The sequence below is a fragment of the Eutrigla gurnardus genome, assembly GCF_963514095.1.
Source record: "Eutrigla gurnardus genome assembly, chromosome: 14".
Classification (NCBI taxonomy): domain Eukaryota; kingdom Metazoa; phylum Chordata; class Actinopteri; order Perciformes; family Triglidae; genus Eutrigla; species Eutrigla gurnardus.
Genome location: NC_139937.1, coordinates 14,268,077 through 14,288,115, shown reverse-complemented (window position 1 = coordinate 14,288,115; position 20,039 = coordinate 14,268,077). Strand labels below are relative to the sequence as shown.

The window sequence follows — 20,039 nt, the reverse complement described above, 5'->3', positions numbered from 1 at the left end:
CCAATGTGTTGACTGTGTATAAAAGATTCTCAATATGCATTAATAATCAGCACTATGTAAAATGTTTTATAAATTCCAGCTAACCACAGTGGATTTGAAAAAGAAAGAAGTCTGCGCGGTATTTTAATCGATCAATCTCTTAAAACGCCAGGAAGTGTGTGTGTGTGAGAGAGAGAGAGAGAGAGAGAGAGAGAGAGAGAGAGAGAGAGAGAGAGAGAGAGAGAGAGAGAGAGAGAGAGAGAGAGAGATCATGTGACGACAGAGTGGGTTTGCCAGACCTGCTGGTTGGTGATGTGAGACGCGGTAAAGAAGGCTACAATCACACCGACCTCACACGCAAACGCCGTCTGCTGCTCCGGGGAGCAGGAGGGAGAACGAGCATCCATGCCTCCAGGTTCCCCCTCACACAATATCGGCCTGGACCTGTTCTCGCTATCGGGCCTCCGGCGCTGAGATAATGAAAGGATGGCCGAGCAGCGACGCGGGGACCACGGAGGGCTGACGGATGCTGCTGCGGCGACTCACCGGGATGAGCAGCAGCATCACAGCGCGATGAATTCGACGGAGGGAGCAGCAGCGGCAGTAGTGGAGGGTCTCTCTCTGGAGGAGATACTGGGGCTTTATGGTCAGCCCATCAACGAGGAGCAGGCGTGGGCGGTGTGTTACCAGTGCTGCAGCGCGCTGGCGAAGGGACACCGGAGCAGGAGAAGCTCCTCCGCCTCCGCCGCCGCCGGAGCATCATCATCGGCGGCGGCGGCGGCCGCGAGGAGGATAACCGGACCGGGGGATGTTAGGATCCAGAAGGACGGGTCTGTGAGGCTTCAACACCAGGACTGCGAAGGTAAACCATTATGTAAGAGCGAGTGCGTCTAAAGCCACTGCGATCTAGGCCATGCCATCACTTGCATTTCAAATAATGGAGCTGAGATGTTGTGACTGTCCTTAAAAAAGACTTAAATACATTAGGCCACAGGAGCATAACATAGACCAAGCAACAGCACTTGTGTGATCCCCGTGGTAACAGAACATTAACTACACTTCAAATAAAAACACTTTCTGCATGTTTTCCCTGATCAGGTGCTTTATTTGTAGATCGATCCGCAGCCAGAGTTAGGGCTCCATTACACATGAACTGATCTCTGACAAACAAAGAGGCCCCCCTGCTGCCCTCACCTTCATAGCTCATCCTACTGTAGTGTTTTCACTGATTTACACTATTCCTCCTCTCTGAAACGTGTGTGTGTGTGCATCATGCGCTTCCCTCTCTTATTAAAGGCCTCTCACCCTGTTCGCCACTTCATATCAGATCAGCATGTTCATTCCACTTCATCTGATTAAAGCATGTGATTATTACAGGCTGAAATGTGCCCGGGCACTGATCGGATCAAGGTGTGGGCAGATGCCTTTACAGTATGTGTGCAAATAGAAAAAAGGCTGCACCTGCGCTTGCCTTCCGTCTCTGCGGCCTCATAGCTGTTCCCAACCAGCTGTGACATGGGAGCCTCTGTTAAACGAGGTGCTCTGAACGTAAAGACTAAAAGCTGGAAATAGCCAAGTGGGAGGAGGCGTGCTATTTGTCTCATATCTCTACTACCACAGAGCCTTTTTAACAAGGTGTCAACCAAGCAAAACAACACATGACACTGGATGCCATGTGATGGGTGTGTCTGTGAACGTGCACTTAAGCCAAACACATCATCACAGTGTCTGGTCAGACAGAGGAGCGGCATGTTCAGCGTGTGCCGTAATCCCATTTGCCGATGCAGTTAACACAGAGTGCAGACTGACTAAATGCCTATCTATCTATGTATCTCTCTCTGCCTGTGATGGACTGGACCTGAGGGCCCGAGGGAAGTGCTCTTAACTTCAGACACAAGCCTGAAACCTGCTCAGTCAACATTTTGGCCTTTGACTCAATGAACGCACTTCACCGACTTCAATCAACTTTTTATTAGCGAATCTGAGAGGCTCAGCTGTGATGATGCTGTGGCCTGTAGGTCTATATGCTAAGAATGAATGGGCTATTTTTAGGAGCATGGAAGCAACCATTGGAGAGGGGAGTCTGGGCTTTTATTCCTCGGCTGCTCATGTCATATCATGTGCAATGTATGAAGAATGTATTGAGCTGTTGTAGGAAAGCATGTTTTGACACATTTGTATTTGCAATATACATGCATTACATTGCATCACATGGACAAACAAAAACTATACAATTTAGGGTTAGATGTATAAAAGGATGCAGTTGAACATCTTACCATTCCCTTCTCATCATACACCAAAATGTGCAAACTATTATTAAGTACACAGACTGTATTTTATATGTCCATTACTTTTAGGTATCTCTTTCTGCTTGCCTGCTAATCATGCAACACCTTATATTCGGATGTACCGCTAACTCGATATTTGTATATATTGTTTAATCATTCACTCACGATCTTTCGTTGAGGTCCGCAACAGTCTCAGAAGCACCTCCATCAAAGTCATTCTGTAGGTGTTTTGATCAGAGCATTGCAGCCACACAAAGGGTTTTGGTTTGCAGGGAAATGTGCTGGTCTAATTGCCACATCACTCCAGAGGCTCTCTCTCCTTGATGCACGCTCAGATTGACAAACTCCTTTGAGTAAACAATGAGATTAATCAGTGGCAAAAAGTTAAATCCAGTCAAAGTTTAGTTTTAAACCCTGGTGTCACTCAAACCACGTGCGAGCGATAATCCAATATGTATTGTCTTTGAATGAAATCATGTCTTGATGAAATCCCCTATAGAGATATCATGATGCACAGCAACGTTGTCAAAATCGACGATAACAAGCACATACTACCTTAAATCTCTCAGAAAATCAGTTCATTTTATACTAAATGAGAAAATATTCTTAAAATTCTTAAGTATGTAATTCCCATAAGAGTATACAAACCCATGTGGTTAATTCATATAGACTATTTATTTACTGAATTACCAGAAAACATGCTATATCGTTATTGAGATACTAAATTATTGTATGTTTGTCCAGCATTCACGTACGATTCTTTCATTCGTTTATCTGGGCCACCTGACATTGAGTTTTATATCTGAATACTTCATGAACTTTTCAGAACCTCTGGAAATATTTGCCTCAAATATTTGTAATTTTATGCTAGGGAATGCTGGAGTTATTATTCACCCTGTTTGTACATCTCGCAGACACTCATCACGCTGTTCACTCTTCTTCGTACATACAGCAGGGTGGTACTCAGACCTGCTGATGCAAGTTAAGGTCATGAGATGATGTCATGGCTGTTGTGATGCTGCATCGCTGCGTGTTACAATACAAAACAACCATTTGTTTTCGAGGGTCATCTATTAGCAGGCTGTTTGTTCGGGAAGTAAAAGCTTGGCAGATGTAGCCGGAGGAACTTTAAAGTGGCTCTTCTTTTTGAAGGGAGTACATTCATGCAACACGGCTTCTTGGGAGGAGCCCTTTCATCATCGGTCACATGCTACGAACAACTGAAGTAATTAGGAACGGTCTAGTTAGCATAATGAGAGCACACTGCACTTTTGCAGGAATAAGTTTAATGAGGAAGAGAATATGTAATCACTGATAAGTCAACCACAAGCTAAGATGAAGACGATAGAAATCCCTTCATTTAAATTCCACAACACGTTTTCTCTTTAAACCTGTTCTGGGAATGTGAGCATTTCAAGGATAAGGCAGTGATCTTTTTTCAATTTCATGAACCAAAACCAATTATGAATTGATCCTACTATCAAGTACATTGTTTAGTCATTGCACTATTTCCTTCCTTGCCATCAGCATAAACCCTTTTTTTGAGTCAATCCCACATCACCTTTACCCTGCAGCTGGATTTCTCGTGATATCGTGTGAGTTTGGCGGGACCACAATGTGGCATCTTGTCAGCCCGCAAGTAATGCGTTGATTGGCTCGACCAATCGGCCGCTGGCAGCCACAGGCGCGGCGACTGAGCTTCTACAATGGCATCAGTTATATCAGAACCAGAGAGTATTTCTCAAGTCGGACAGTTCGTGAAGCAGATTGTTGGATTTGATCTTCCCAAACCTAGAATAACAATAGCCTCATGCTTTAAAGTTGAACTGTGAACTTATGAGTTTAATGGACACGCTCTGTTCCTGACTAAAAATAAAAAATAGCAAATATTCTTTGGGCTGCAGGTTGGTGAAACCAGATGTATTTCGTTCTGTTTGTAAAGATTCCAAATCTTCTGTGAGATGAGATTTTCCATCAGTTCCAAAAAAGACATCGGAAATTGTTGCTCAGCTGCAGTCTCTATTTGGGATTTAGTACAAGTAGGGTAACTTCCCAGTGATTGCCATGGATCCTGAGATCACGTTCGCTTCACTTGATATTTACATTCAGATACAGAATCAAAAGCAATGCATGGCCTTTGATATGACTGTTCATCATCACATGTGCTTAACCTCTGTCAGCCATACATTTTTGCACTGTAACTGAGCAGTGGTACCTATATGACCATGCATGTGTAAGCTGCTTCATGCTTATAGGCTTACATCTGCTGCTTATCACAACACTGCTTTCTTGTTTCCCTGCAGGCAAATACAGCCCTTGCACAACAGCAGAGGTGAGTAACCCCACTGTACTTCTATTGTACTTATTGTATTTCATCATCACATCACATCAACAATATAACGTGGACATACGGTTTATAGTGTCAAAAGTACCTGCTGATGGAGGAAATATATATGCAGCAAATATGAGGGAAATGGTAACTCGGGATAACCTTAAAGTCCTTGTCCATTTTTACTTAATTTTTTTAGTAAATGCAACTGTGTGGTTTAATGTTTAATATTAGTATTTTGTATAGTGTAACAAAGTTTTGAAACCTCCCAAAGTGTAGGCTGGGAGAGCGTTTCTGGAAAGAAACCAGTCAGTCAATTATCTCGGTATTCATGAAGGGAAATTTATGGTTGGACATGGAGAGCCAATGGCAAGCTTAACCACAATAAAAGCATTATTCCCCTTTTAAATATTTACCTTCTACAGTTGATTACATTAGCTCATTACAGTAAAGTAGACATCCAGCCACAACAACATCAGATAGAGCGGGCACTCTGCAGGATTATTTCAAGTGCCACCAATGTCAGATGGTGCTGTGTGGTTGAAACTGTCATAATGCCGTGTGTGTGTGTGGTGTGTTAATCCTCGTGCCCGGTGCAGCTGCTGTGGGTCCCCCGCTGCTTAATCAACTAATACCTTTAATAAATAAAACAAGATCAAATGAGAAAAAAAAAAAAATATCAACATTTTTTCCAACAGGTAGTTGAGTTTGCTAGCAGCAGCAGCTAGCAGCAGCAGCTAAGCAGCAGCAGCTAGCAGCAGCAGCAGCTAGCAGCAGCAGCTGTCACTCATAGCAGCCACGCCCTCAATTATGCCTAACTCTATCCTCAATATAATTTAAATGCGTTAAAGGCATTTTAATAAGTCGGTCCATGGGGATTGACTCACTTTTGAAGCATGCTTCAAGTGGCCATTTGAGGAACTGCAGTTTTGGCAGTTTGGAGGTTTTGAGAGAGCTGTTAGCACCTACAGTCTTTCATGCTAGGTTAAGCTAATTGCCTCCTTTCTAGCTTTATACTTAAAGACATCAGAGTGGTATTATTGGTCGACACTAAATATTTGCCATAAAGGGAATAACTATTGTCACAGGCCACAAAGTGGTTATGACAAGACAAAAGACAATAGTTATCAGCATGGATGACCGTTCCCTGACATGTCTCCCAGCATCCTTTCTCTCAGTGTGTCTTCAACCAGTCATTTTCTTCACCAGCCCCACAGCTCCCACAGCCCCCACAGCTCCCAGCTGGCTTCTTGGATTGACTGGTAGGATGTTAATGTCACCCCCGCTTGATGACAGTTCTGGGAGCGGTTTCAGAGCTAATTAAATGGCTGCATATCATCAACTGCTGTTAATTGTTGTGATAATAGCTCGTGAGAATAGGTTTTACGGTATACGGAGGGATTAGCTTCTCAGCTTTTGCGTTTTAGGAATCTTTAGTTGGACGTTGTAGATGGAATAATCTTAGCCAGCAGGGATTTCTTTGGTGTCATTCCAGTTGGTGTAAAAGTTTTTTTTAACTGAAAGTATTTTGTATCTGCGAGGTTGCACATTGACTCAGGATCTCATCCCAGTTTGCTAGAGACAGTATGCATTCGTTTTCAGGGGGCTCTGGAGATGGATTGCTGTGTAATAGGGCTGTGATAACAGATGGACTGCGAATAACTCAAGCAAACACACACACACACACACACACACACACACACACACACACACACACACACACACACACACACACACACACACACACACACACACACACACACACACACACAGATCACACACTGTGAATGTGAAACAGTATAGAGAAATCTCTGCTAAGCAGCTTTGCACTAGAAATGAGTTCTCACAATACAGTGTGTTACAGACTGGCTGACAAAAACCACTGGCACCGCTGGAGCTGCTAGATGCTTGACAGCGTGACATCCTGCGGCAGAGGCGTTCTGCAAGCATAGTGTGGAATTAGCCCAAAGCTGGATGAACAGGAGCACATGTGTAGCTGTAGCTGACACACATTATCTGCACATGGCTTCAAACAGCGTGAGCTCCGGCAAATGATGCGGCTGCGAATGTCAGATGATGCTGTTGTGTTCAGAGCCGTTGAACCGAGCTCCCGACGAGGCTCTATGTACAGTAACCACTATTGCTACGTTCACTTGCAATTTTGTATTCTATCGCTCAAATGTGACAATCATACTCTTAAGCTTCACATTTGCAGCTTTTTTTTAAATTTGCTAGCTTTTGCAAGGAATTTGCTTGCGACCCCTGTAGCCATGCTCCTGGTCCCGTGATGCAGTACAACCTTTAAATTTGTGGATTATGCTTCATCACGTCCCCCGCTGCCAAAGTTTAACGGGGCATGCTCCATGCTCCCTTAATGTCTGAGCTTTGAAGTCAAGGAAGGGATTAGATTTTAACGTCACATTCGGTGTTTAATGTAAACAGAAAATTCAGTCTGGAGTTCTGAAAGGTTTTTTTTTTGGGCAGGAGCAGCATTTGTTTTTATGCTTCCTATAAGGATTTGTGTGTGCATGAAAAAAGAAGATATATAATAAACATAAAAGGGAGGAGAAAGGGAGAAAGGGATGGAAAAACAAGTATGTGCTTTTGTTCTTTCTGTTCTGTATATGAAGTTGTGTGAGTTCCACATACCAGACAAACCCACAGCAGCTGTGCTCAGTCATATGACAGTCAGAGGTCACAGCAGCACAGTCAGGTGTAAGAGTCCGAGGGAGGAATCTCCTCAGCGTTTGTTTGTGTGTTAGGGGAAGTAACCCATTAATATAATCAGTTATGAAGTAGGCACATTGATTTTTATAATAATCACATTGTGCATTCTTCATTCTTTTGTATGGTTCCTCCAGTTTTATAAATCTTGAGTAAATACATGCAATCTGCAGGATCTCTGTAACAGATATGTGGATGGATTTGATAGAATAGAATAGCATATTCCTCTGTATTTGAAATAACAAATATTACTCAAAATTAATTTCTTAGCTTTAGAGAATGTTGCTACGGTGGTGTTAGCCCTGTCGCCTCACAGGAAGAGGGTTCTTCGAACCCGCTGGCCCACATGTGCCCTTCTGTGTGGAGATTGCATTTTCTCCCTATATGTCATCTTTGTGTGGTTTTTCCATGTCCTCCGGCTTCCTCTCACAGTTCATGGAGATGGCGCCAACTGGCTCTTTGCATGTTTAATAGAAATAAGATGCCCGTTTGTGCCATCCCGTGTTTGCCATGATGAAATTATTCACAACTAGGGCTGGGTATCGCCACTGATTTCCCGTATCGATTCGATTCCAATTCACAAGGACCGGATATGATTTAATCTCCGATTCGATTAGATTCAATAGAGATTCAGTTAGGGATATTTCAAGGCTTTGCTTGAATCTGAAATGCAACCACACATCTGCCTTTAGGCTTGGCGGTGCCTTCAGTGGAGCAGCTCCCAGCATGTTTTGGTTCACTTCTACTAGTCTCTCACTTGGCCAGATCTGGTTGTGCGAAGAACCAAGGCTGGCCATGCGAGACTAACGACAAGACTTCACGCATCCACAGGAAAAGGCATATATTAAAAGACCGATCCTGGGATTTTATTAATCAATATCGGAACATTCAAACGGAGATCGATTTTAAACCGTAAATCGATTATTTGAACCCAGCCCTATTCACAACATGTGTCAAGGTCCTCAATCCTTAAGACTTTGATTAAAGGAGGATGAATTGTAGATTGACTCAGCACCATTAGTTTTGAACTTATCCAATGAAATCTCTCAACATCTACAATATGTATTTGCACAAAATTTGGTCCCACAAATATTCATGGTTCCCAGATGATGAATCCTATGACTTAAAAATGGCACATTGACTGATGCTGAGTGAAGATTTGTGGCCCTTATTGTCAAAAATGTGCAATAAATATTAAATAATGTTTTATTATTAAAACTTAAAGGGACAGCAATCAGTTGAAAGGCAATTATTTAAGCATTTAAAATTTTTTATAAAATTCTACTTAGCTTACTTTGCTTTCACTATGCCCTAATTCCTGTGAACCAGTTAAGGAAATCTTAATGTTTTAAATCCCCACATTGTTTCTGCAATCCTTTAATTCTGACCGGTGCATGCTGATTCTGGTAATCCTCTGCTGGTTGGCTAACAGTGATTGATGGAGATCTTTTCTGCAAATTAAAGCAGATCTCATAGATTTCAGTTAGCGTTTAATTAGCACAATTGGCTCTGGTGTTTGGTCTGTGAGAATCACACAGAGCTAACGTAACTACAACTAATGAGATTCACAGTCTCTAACAGCTGGTGTCTTTGTCTGAGTCCAATCAAAATGCATAGCAGACCATAACATCATCATCAACATTGCCAGACGCAGAGACCACCAGCCTTTTGGTCACATGTGATCCTCCCTGAACCTTCTTTTCCATCAGCCTATTGTTCATACATGGCTTTCTCTCAGCCCTCATTCCATAGCAACACATTCCAAAGCTGGGTTTGTATTGATAGTGCTGAAACGATGAGTCGATTAATTGATTAGTCAAGCGACAGAAAATGAATAAGCAATTTTTAAATAGATTAATCTTTTAAGTCTCTTGGCAAAAAATTATACCAAACGGATTCAAGCACCACTAGAGTTTTGATGTTTAAATACTATAAACAGTTACCTTTCATTGAACTTAAACAGGTTGCCCAGTTTTAGCTTTAATGTGTTGTTATACTGGATTTCATGCTCTAGGAAACTAAAACAGTGATCAGACAGAGCGCATTTTGCACCTTTCTGCTCCCTATTTTTATATTGTTGCTAGGCAACCACGGAATTAGTGTTTACGTTAGCTTATCATAAACCACAGACTGTACACCACCTGATAGTTACTAGAACAGTGTGAATTCAACTTTGTCATATCATAGTGCTTTTGACAGCTGTTGTGAAATTCAACCTTGAATGGGTCAGAAACTGTGACATGACGGTGGATGCTATATGAGAGGTTGAAGAGAGGTAAATGAAACATTGCACTGTCTCTGTGAGGAAGAATGTGAACCTATTTTTCCCTGTGCGTCAACGTGGGTTTTTTTATTTTGGCAGCTTCCCTCCTCTCCGTGACAGGAATGCTGAAATTTAAGCCAAGCTGTTTGATGTTGTTCTTCCCTGTGATGATGGCCACCGCTGCACTTTGCATCACCGGGGAAAGCTCCTTTGGTTGACATCTTCATTCTCTTCTCTCTTACTTCTTTTTTTTCTTCGCTCCACCACTTCCTCCCCTCGGTTCTGCTCGGTCACCTGGAAGCCTGGGAACCAGTCAGGAATGCAAATATGTTTTGTTTGCTTTAGACTGCCTTCACAGTCACAGTGGATGTCGCTATTTCCTGCAATCATTCAGTTTGCAGTTAATTATTAGTGAGGAACGTGTAAGAAATGACGTAATCAGGTTCTTTCAGCCTTTGAGTGTTGTTGTTATTACCTATTTTAAAGGATGATAAGTCTTGCAAACCTTCAGTTCTGAAGAAGACTTGTGATGAGAGGTGCAGTGTCTTGAAAAACCTAGAGCAAGTCCAGTTGGCTACGATAAAGCTTTCAAAAATTAGCATGACCTGGATCCTGGATCACTGGATGAATGAAAACCTTAGAGAATGAAAACCAGTTTAAAGTTTAATTTGTGGCTGCATCTCCTGCCAGATTTAAAAATAAAAACACACCCATCATCAGTCAGTTAAAAAAATTGAAAGCAAAACCTTTCTTTTATTTAATCCGTTTAAGGGATTCTCCGTTTGCATATCAGATCCTGTTACAACTCTGACTGGATTCTTGAAGTCGTGTTTTTTTAAGATAAGCAGCAGATAAGAAACGGGAGCCTGAAAATCTGCATTCTTAGCACATGAAAACAGAACTTAACTTAACACTTCAGAACTTTCCTTTTCTCTCTAATTTTCTACAACATTCTCAGCTGTTTGCTGAAGAAGAGGATTTCTCTATTACAGGAGGTCCCTGGAAAAATAAGCTTGCATGTGCAGCCTCCTGCCAATGGTGTCATATATCAGTGAGTGTGGATCCGGGTGGAGCTCACACAAAGAGGTGGCTTTCAGCCGTCCCCCCCTGAGGAAACACAGCTCTTACGCACTGATGGGGGAGAGGAGGCCAGATCTCTCATATGACTCCTCCCCCCTCCACGAATATCCATTGATCTGCTCTTGATCTTCGCATCTGCACACACACATACTCCTCTGTTTCTCTTGATGTCTCACCTTTCTGCCCTCCTTGACCTCTCTGACTCTCTTCATCTCATTCACTTCTTCTTCCTGCCTCCTGCATCCCCATTCCTCTCACTTTCTCTTCTCTCACTATTTTACATGATGTCTCGCCCCCTCTCAGTCTTTTCTCAGTGCTCATGGCGGCAGAATAATCCCCTGTGATTTCCCACTCTTGTCTTTTGTCTTGGTTTTGGCCATTGCTGCCTTTCATCCACCATGACTCTCTAATTCCAGGGCAAGTTGAAAGCTTTAACTCAGCAGAGCATTTTACCTTCAGGCACCAATGTAATATAATGATATAGAATGATTTGTTTCTTCAAATCTTTATATATATTTCCACCGTTCAGGGTGTGACCCTTTTTTTGTGGTAAACAGTAACACTGTGATCGATTAAGTACATAGTATATACAGAACACAAGTACTTAAAGTAACTGGATTCAGAGTCATAATATAGCATCCATTTGCAATGTGAAGATATAGTGAGGTAGTAATGTCTACCTGAGCAGTGAATGAAGTCACTCTCCCTCTGTGTGTGTTGTTATCTGAGCTTCTCCTTGCTTTGTTTACATGGACCAAGTTTGCCTTTAAGTGCATGTCACTGTGAGCGTGACCCACTGACAGATTTTGGTTGAGTGGGCCGTCTCTCGGGGCCTCTGGGTGGACCGGGGGACCCCTTGATAGAGCTTGGGCTGCTCAGGACCTCTTGGCCTCTCAGTGGAGCGGGGGCTTCTCAGTGTCTCTCTAAGCCTTAGATCATGCTCAGCATAACAATTCATATCATTTTAATGATCGTCTTTCAGGCCCACATTTGAGTATTTAAAGCTCACAATCTTGAGTCATCCAAGTCCATAAAGTCTAGGGTGAATCACAGACACATTTAGTTCCTTGGTCCTTTAAAAGACCGACTGTATCTACATGTCGACGTGTGTGATGTGATGATAGTGTGTTCCTTCATGCGTCAGTTAATCATAAGAGCCACTATCACTAATCTGCTGCCAGCGCCAGCCTGTTAAATGCCAGTGAGCGGGTGCGTTTGCGTGCATGTATGAACGGCGGAAGGAGCTCTCTTGTCAAAGGTCGAGTCATGAGGTCACCGTATTACAGATGTTCAGCTCAGGCTCGACATACAAAAGAGGATTACATTTCATAACAAACAGGGAAATCCATATTTGCTTTCAAATGTGATGCGTCAGATGAACAACGGAACGATGTACGAAATAAAACAATCTAACTTACATCCCAAATTAATATATTGTTTGCTTAATGTCCATAAATCCATTTTCATCATCAGACACCAGTTATTTAGCTGGATTTTACTTACAATGTGTGTAAGCATGCAGATTGCTATCAGAGTGTGACGATCACAGATCAAGGTGACCCCTACAGAAACGAGTAGAAATATGCAAATGTGACACAGTGTGTGCAAGAAATGAATGGACAAGAATCATGTGAAGTTGCTTGTTGGTTGTGTCCCCCACAGGTGATTGAGTCTCTGGGCATCATGATCTACAAGGCTCTGGATTACGGCCTTAAGGAGAATGAGGAGAGGGAGCTCAGCCCTCCTCTGGAGCAGCTCATCGACCTCATGACCAACATGGCCGAGGCTGAGAGGGACACCTGCCCCGACGAAGGCTACGAGGCAACAGAGGAAGAGGACGAGGCCGAGGATGTCCCTGACAACATGTCCAGTGTCCACGGCTACAGAGATATCTTCAAGGTACGCACAGTAGCTGAGCATGTGACTGTGGTGGCGGAATCCATGGATTCCAGTAATACAAGTTTACCAGCATAAAATGAAAATACTGTTCTTGACTAAATATAATCCGCTGACGGATTCCAGGAAGCGATGATATCAGTGACGGAAAGTGTTCAGGAGAAGAAAAAATGAAAACATCAGACATGGCTCTGAACTACATTGCAGTCTGTGTGCCAGACTCATCCTTGCTGGGGGTCATGTATCTCTGTTGTCCAATGGAGCACAGAGTCACTGTGTTACACTGGTTATATAATGTTCATGCACACACACACACACACACACACACACACACACACACACACACACACACACAGGGTATCTGAGCTGTGTGGCGGTCTTTTTGGCCCGATGGCTACCTAGCTGTCGTTTCCGATTCTCTCTCAGTATTTTTCCCCCTCAGGCCAGTCACTCTCTGTGCTCCTTCAGTTTTGTCCTACTGTACTTACCCTAACTGATATAGAATACACTAATAACGGTTTTGTGACTTTAATGCCATGGGAAAATAACACAAAATAGCGCATCCTACACTGGATGCATCTTTGTTATTATAATTATTCACACACTTGTGATAGGATGCGGAGCAGATGAAGCGGTTGTTTTCTCTGTTAAGTGAAATTTTCTCTTACTCCGACAAATGGACGCCAAGAGCATGCCAAGCATTGGCCCAGGGAACCTTCAGTTCCTCTGAGAGACAAGGGTGTATTCTCTCATCACTGTTGGTCCGTCTGTGTGTGGGATTGTTGGTGTGCATGTGTGTGTGTGTGTTGTTAACAGCTGACTGACCTCAGGGATAGTTGTTTTGTCTATTGTGTTCAGCAGTCAAAAACAGTTGTTTAGGAATGTTTGCAAATGTGTGTTTTTTTCCATTCAGTGTGCCTGAGATCCTCCTAGGAAAGCAATAGCCTTCTGGGAAAATTCTCCACTACAAGTTAAAAGTCACGCATTCAAAACCCTATTAATCATCAGGCTGGTCTTGTAGATATCGAGCCAGTCGTAGTTAAACGTTGTGCAATGGTGATACTTGTTACCCAGAGAGGTTGGAAGGAGATATACGATTCTAAAACATTATTTTCAAGCTTGACGGAACCAAATAATAAACACGAATAAAAAAACACCTTGGTTCAACTTTCCACTTTTTCAATCATCACCAACAATCACCAATCTATGTTGTTGCTGTTTTGCATCCGAAAGATGCAATGATCTTGAATTCCCCTCCATCATTTCTGTGTCATGTTTATTCTCAGTGCAGCTGTGTGAACGTTGTACTAAAAAATCTCTCTTCCACTTTGCTTCACTGTCTCCCTTGTAGCTGTGCACAACTCATCTCCCCAGTCTATCAGACACCCCCAGTCACTACCAGGCAGTGTGTCGGGCTCTGTATACGGAAACCAAGGAGCTGGGCACTTTCTTGGCGAAGATTAAGAGCGCCAAAGAGGTGGGTCGTCGTCGTCATCTTCTTTTTTTCTGATACATTATTTGCAGTTTAGAGGGATAATATGCAGCATTTTGTCAGTTGGTGTCAAGGCAATGTGGAAGTTCCCTTCGACTTACCAGTAGAGGGCAACTCTTCTGGTTGCAAAAAGAAGCCCAATTGTATAGAAGTATAGGAGAAAATGACTTCTCACTTGATTTATTATCTAATATTGCAAATATGAGTTTATGGTCTCATTTGATAGTTTCCAGTCTTAAATACAGCATGATGTTCGTTTAGTAGAATATGGTCCCATTTAGAGAAATAAACAGTGAAAGTGAGCTGTAACATTTTGGTCACCTCAAAGTGTTCAGTGTTTGGTTGTACTTAGTCCACAAACCAATGGATGACATCATGGGGACCAAGTCCACTTCTTATTTACCGCCTGTTACTGAGAGAGAAAGAGAGAGAGATGATGGTTGAGTGAGCAGAAACAGAGCTGTGAATGACAGAAATGAAACTTTTCTTTTTCCGATTATTTCACGGCGGTTACGTCCTAAAGCATCAATAAGCACACCCAGACCTCGGCACAACCCCGCAGGGAGGTGCTGTGTTGTCACTTTTGAATGAATGAAGGTGCATCTACATCTTGTCAGCTCTGTGTGTGGCTCGTCCCCCTGCTGGTGGAACACACACACAATGATAGCAGCGCTCTGCACACAGAAGAGGAGAGAGAGAGGAGCAGGGGAAACACTGGAGCACATAAAACACACAGCAAAGTAACAACCTGTTCTCACCACAGGCAGCAAAAATACAACAGCATTGTATCATGTGATGCTAAAGCCTGATAGGTCAAGTTTCACTCAGGAGTAAAGAAAAATAGGCATAACCATGTGGTTATTTCATATAGACAGAAAGCATGCAATATATATCGTGATATATATCGGTGACCGGGATATGAAATGACCTATATCAGGATAGATTTTGGCCATGTCGCCCAGCTCTAATGCTCTTTGCTGACACCCAGAAGAGTTGCGAACACAACAAAATAAGAAGAAAAGAGAAAATACATGTGGCAGAGTGCAGCATCGCTGTAAATACACACATTTATATATTTGAATTTCAGTATTTGCATTGTTTTATTTTAGGCAAATGTTAAATTAATCTGTTTTCATTACATTACATATGAGAGATGTATTTAAAAGCAGCCTGTTTACTGCACATGGGGGGGGGGGGGGGCGGGGGGGCACGCCCTTCTGATGAAATGAAATGTTACAGGGTGATCACTGACCTTTACATGAAGGTCATAAAAAAGCCTCTCTTTAGAAGATTGAGAACAGTGACCTTACGTGCCTCATGCACCCCACCAGGCAACATTACTCTCACTCTCTGACAGTTAGGATTGTGGAACTGTTGGTGCTTATGGTGGCATTCATATGAAAAAACAATATATGATCGGTCTGCATGTGAAGACTCTGAATATATTCACTCATGTGTTGCTAACCTAAATGATAATGGCAAGTACAGTTGTGAATGTAAGCCTCTAACAACCAGTCCGTAGTTGTATGATGTCAGTTTTTCTGTTTTAAAAGTTTAAATGAGGAAACCAACATAAAAGCATAAAAGTCATATCGGAGTGAACAATAGCGCCTGTTTCAGTAAGAAGCCATCATTTCAGAGAGGAACGGATTCATTGTAGCATGTAATAGGCAGCAGACACACAGAGACATGAAGACATAAAGCCATGTTTCCTGTGTGACGGAGCAGGTCAGCTGATACAGAAAGGCATCTGTGGTAATGAGCGTGAGTAAGAAGTGAATGGACACATCAGTGCACAGCATATATTCTTCATGCTATGACATAACATGCAGTAACTATGCATTGCATATCATAGCAAGTGGCCTAAAGCTGACGTGAAGTGTTTTAGATTCTTTATTCTGAATTGGCAAAAAGCATCACACAAACACACAAAACATCCGCTAGTGGACAAGCATCTTTAAAATAATTATATCACCCATAATTCACACATACAGTATATTCATTAGATTAAGCTCTGGGTCCTTTAAATCTCTGATGTCCCCTGGCCACTTGATCATTAAATTTAAAGCTTCACTTTAAAGCCCTAAAAGTTACTTATTACATGGTATGACACCATAATATCACTGTTATATGAAACATTTAGGGGAGTTTTATGGTAAAAAATGAAGATTACCATCTGCGCCATTGGAAAAGGTATGCAAATAGAACAATAGTGACAGTGGAGGCAACATATGTATCAAGCCAGATGCTCATTTTAAACTTTTGTGCAAAAAATGATAATATTGATTTGTGAAAGAGGTTGTTTGAACTGAGCCTTCTCCTGGTCGTGTATCTTCTACACTTAATTTAGTCTTTTTGTTTTGTTTCTAAAGTTAAAGTGTATCCCAGAGCTGTTTGCTGGTCACCCTACTTTAAAAAGATTCCTTCATTTTTGTCACATGATGGCATATATGCTGTTTTAGAGGTTTTTCCAACTTGGCAAAAGTAGTAAAAGGACTACATATTTGTACTTTTTTGCACTTTTTTTGGCATGAAAGTCAAACCTGACAGAAGTGTGTATCAGGACAAAATACCAGCCATCAGCAGCTTTGATTCCAACTGTGTTACGAGGTCCAAACAGTCCGATGCAGCCGCGGTGTTTGGATGACAGGCCGTTTCTACACACCCCGCGGGCTGACAGGTTAAAATGCGCCACCGTGAAGAATGACTGACATGCTGGTTGTTCATGTGCGACACAGATGACAATATCTGGAGACATGCTGACTCTCATTCTGTCAAAACCACAAGAGTTCAGCTTCTCACAGCTGATATTCTGAGAGGTATGATTCATTTGGACTGTTGTAGGATAGGATGGTGTGTGATGTAGCACGTTTCCAACTTGTCCACATACCACAAAGGATTAAAGCTCCTTCAGTGTATTATTATGGGTCATGTGTCCATGTTCAAAAAGCGCGTGATTTCCAAATATTAGTCTAATTTTTTCAACAAATTCATTAACTCAAATCGAAGATGGGAAGTCATTTGTTTCTCCTCAAGAGCATTTTGGAGCTCAGCTGTGGGTTGGAACATTTCCTGTGGCGTATGTGTGTGTGTGTGTGTGTGTGTGTGTGTGTGTGTCTGCATGTGCGTGTGCACGCTCCACCTCAGGGTTCCTTCCTGCCCTGCACTTCTGCCACTGCCCTTTCAGTGTGCGTACTGTGTTATGCATCGGCATGAATAGAGGGGATTTGGTTGGTTGCATAACTCTCTGTTAGGAGAGGGGACTTATCGGAGGAGGCTGAGAAAGAAACCTACAAAAAGAGGGGAATGGGGACCGCAGTCTCTCTTACTTTAACCCACAGTTATGTTGACATTAGTGGTTTTGAGTGAAATTCCTCAACAACTATTGGTTCAAACGTGTGTGGTCTCCACAGGATTCATTGTAATTTCTCTATTTTCCTCTATAGCGCTCAAAATTTCAATTAGTCCACTTTAATTTATGACCAAATACCTGCAAATCTAACGACATTCCCATCATCCCCGACTATGTTTAGTGCTAATTAGCATATGTTAACATGCAAACATGCTAACCTGGTAGATGCTATACTATGCTATGCTATGTGAGTATTGTCATTACGAGCATGTTAGCATGTGTCTAGATGAAACACACAAGTTGCCTAACCTCAACCATTTCGCTAGATTTTCGCGGCTTGTGGGTTACCTTCTGGACACAACTGTATACTCCATGTCCAGCCCCATTACCCAGTTTATGTGTTTTGGGTCACTAGCAAATAGACAATATTAAAGAATAAGTTAAAAATGCACAGAAGGAGGAGATGATAAAATGTAGGTCAACAATAAGCTGAATTGTCTCCAGATCGTAAAGTCAAGCGGCAAGGCATCAGGGTAAACTGTTGTGAAGCCTCATGATGAACTGGTGAGTGGGAGGCAAGGTCATGACCAGTATGCGTGCGTTTGCATGTGACTGTGTGATTTCATATTAATGCATCCCCAGTCGCCTGTGTTTATCTGAGACTGTGTGTTTGAGCGTGCGTGAGTTGAGATCCCCAGGGGTAAGATACCCCCCTCCTTACCCCACACTTCCCAGTCTGTATGCCAGAGCTGCTGACCCACAGTGGTTCCATGTTTATCTGTCCACCACTACCAAAGAGACTCTCCACAAAGACGCCTTCGGTCGCTAGAGATTCACAGAACAGCAGCCGAATATGTGGTGATTCACTGGAACAACTCCGCCTCCTATTTGCTCGTGGATGAGTGCTTCCTGTCAGCTGTTGAGAGCTGAAAGCGAGTAACAACTTGAGGGGAATTACTGATTATGAAAAAAAAAAGGTTGTAAATCTAGTTGGTAATTGCCCTAATTATTCATGCGGACGTTTTGTCCACACAAATGTTGCCGTGCACGTTTGAATTAAAATGCTGTCCCCATCAACTGCAGCGAATAATAGAACGAATCAAACCTTTTGAAATGTGGCCGGGATTTATTTGGTGTTTAAAAACAAGCAAACTCATCTCTCTTTATGTTCTTCACTGGCTTCAATTAGCAGGGTTTTAATTTGATGGGCTGTTATAGAGCTGTGTACACTGTAGGCATGCAGCAGAGCTATGATGCAGCAAATGCATTATGTTGTGAGTGATGCTACACTGAGCCTTCATCCCAGTCAGCTGTGTCAGGATGACGGTGAATCGTGATTTCCCCGGTGATTTCCCCCGGTGATTTCCATGACATTCATTGAACGGGGGCATATTAATCTCTCTGCCTAATGCTTTAAAATACACACAGTTTGTTATATGTTTGCTTCCTCCTCTCACTCTCTATTACACACACATTGACACTGTCCTCTGCTGAGCATTGAAAGCTTCTTGTTTCCCACAGATAAGACAGTCAGGCATTACAACACTCTAATGGCCTCGTGCTGTGCGGCGTCACACAAGTGTGGGGAACAAAAATGTTCATGCCAAATGTCATGGCTATCCATCTTATAGCTGTTGAGATTTGTCCCTCTGAACCAAAGGATCGGAGAACATTGCCAGAGCAACGCAATGACTTCATGTCAGCACAACAACTTTAGTTATATAGTTATCATAATAATCTTTCATTTCAATGACTATAGAGAGTTTATGTGACGATGGTGACTGGTGGAGCATCACCCGTTAAAAGCTCCTATTTGCTGTCTGTAAGTGATCAATCGTAACAAAATGGGACTTAATGTGGAGAAAACCTTCCACTCTTACTTTGTCGCTTCACATTTACATGCTCTTAATCCTTCTCTTTTAAGCTTCTTTATTTTTTCCTGATGTTTTTCTTTTTTTCCTCTTTTATTTTCAAACTGTGCCTCCCTCTCTCTTTCCACCAGAACCTCCGTAAGATGGAGGAAGGGTCATCCGAGGGGGGCGCCAGAGACCTGAATGAACTCCAGAACGCTGACTGGGTAGGCAACAAGACTGCTGACCTCTGACCTCCAGCCTCAACAGATCATTTTTTTTTATCGATTGAAGTCTAACTAAAGTACAGGGGGACAATCACACCCCATTTAGTTTCATAAGATTCTCCATGACCTGATGTTCATATAAATAATATGTTATACTCTAAAAAGGCAGTGGTTAAAGAAGTTCTCAGGAACCACGTTGATATGGATAGAAACGCTTCTCTTGGTGAACCCACCGCCATCGGAGCACAGATGGCCTCTATTGTCCATATACATTCAGATTCAAAGTGTCATGGTATTTTCTACTTCCCCTTTCCCAAGCTGCCATTTGCTTCCTCTTGTCAGGCTCGATTCTGGGTTCAGGTGATGAAGGACCTGCGTGACGGGGTCAAGCTGAAGAAGGTGCAGGACCGTCAGTACAACCCTCTGCCCATCGAGTACCAGCTCACCCCCTATGAGATGCTCATGGACGAAATCAGGTCCAAACGCTACAGCCTGCGCAAAGTCATGGTCAGTGTCCAATTTGGACCACGAATACGAGTCGATGCTACCTGCTTGCTGC

The 20,039-nt window shown here is 42.6% G+C and overlaps 1 protein-coding gene across 3 annotated transcripts in view; it reads left to right on the top strand.

Annotated features, from left to right (window-relative positions):
- The first annotated feature begins 291 nt into the window (after window positions 1–291).
- spire1b (spire-type actin nucleation factor 1b) overlaps window positions 292–20,039 on the top strand; it is a 31,687-nt gene continuing 11,939 nt past the window's right edge. For all 3 annotated transcript variants that reach the window (XM_084027068.1, XM_084027066.1, XM_084027067.1), the window contains exons 1-6: window positions 292–841; window positions 4,571–4,599; window positions 12,326–12,562; window positions 13,911–14,036; window positions 19,406–19,480; window positions 19,823–19,987. In XM_084027068.1, the coding sequence (XP_083883194.1) occupies window positions 466–841; window positions 4,571–4,599; window positions 12,326–12,562; window positions 13,911–14,036; window positions 19,406–19,480; window positions 19,823–19,987 (1,008 nt within the window). In that variant the 5' untranslated portion in view covers window positions 292–465. The remainder of the gene's footprint in view (window positions 842–4,570; window positions 4,600–12,325; window positions 12,563–13,910; window positions 14,037–19,405; window positions 19,481–19,822; window positions 19,988–20,039) is intronic.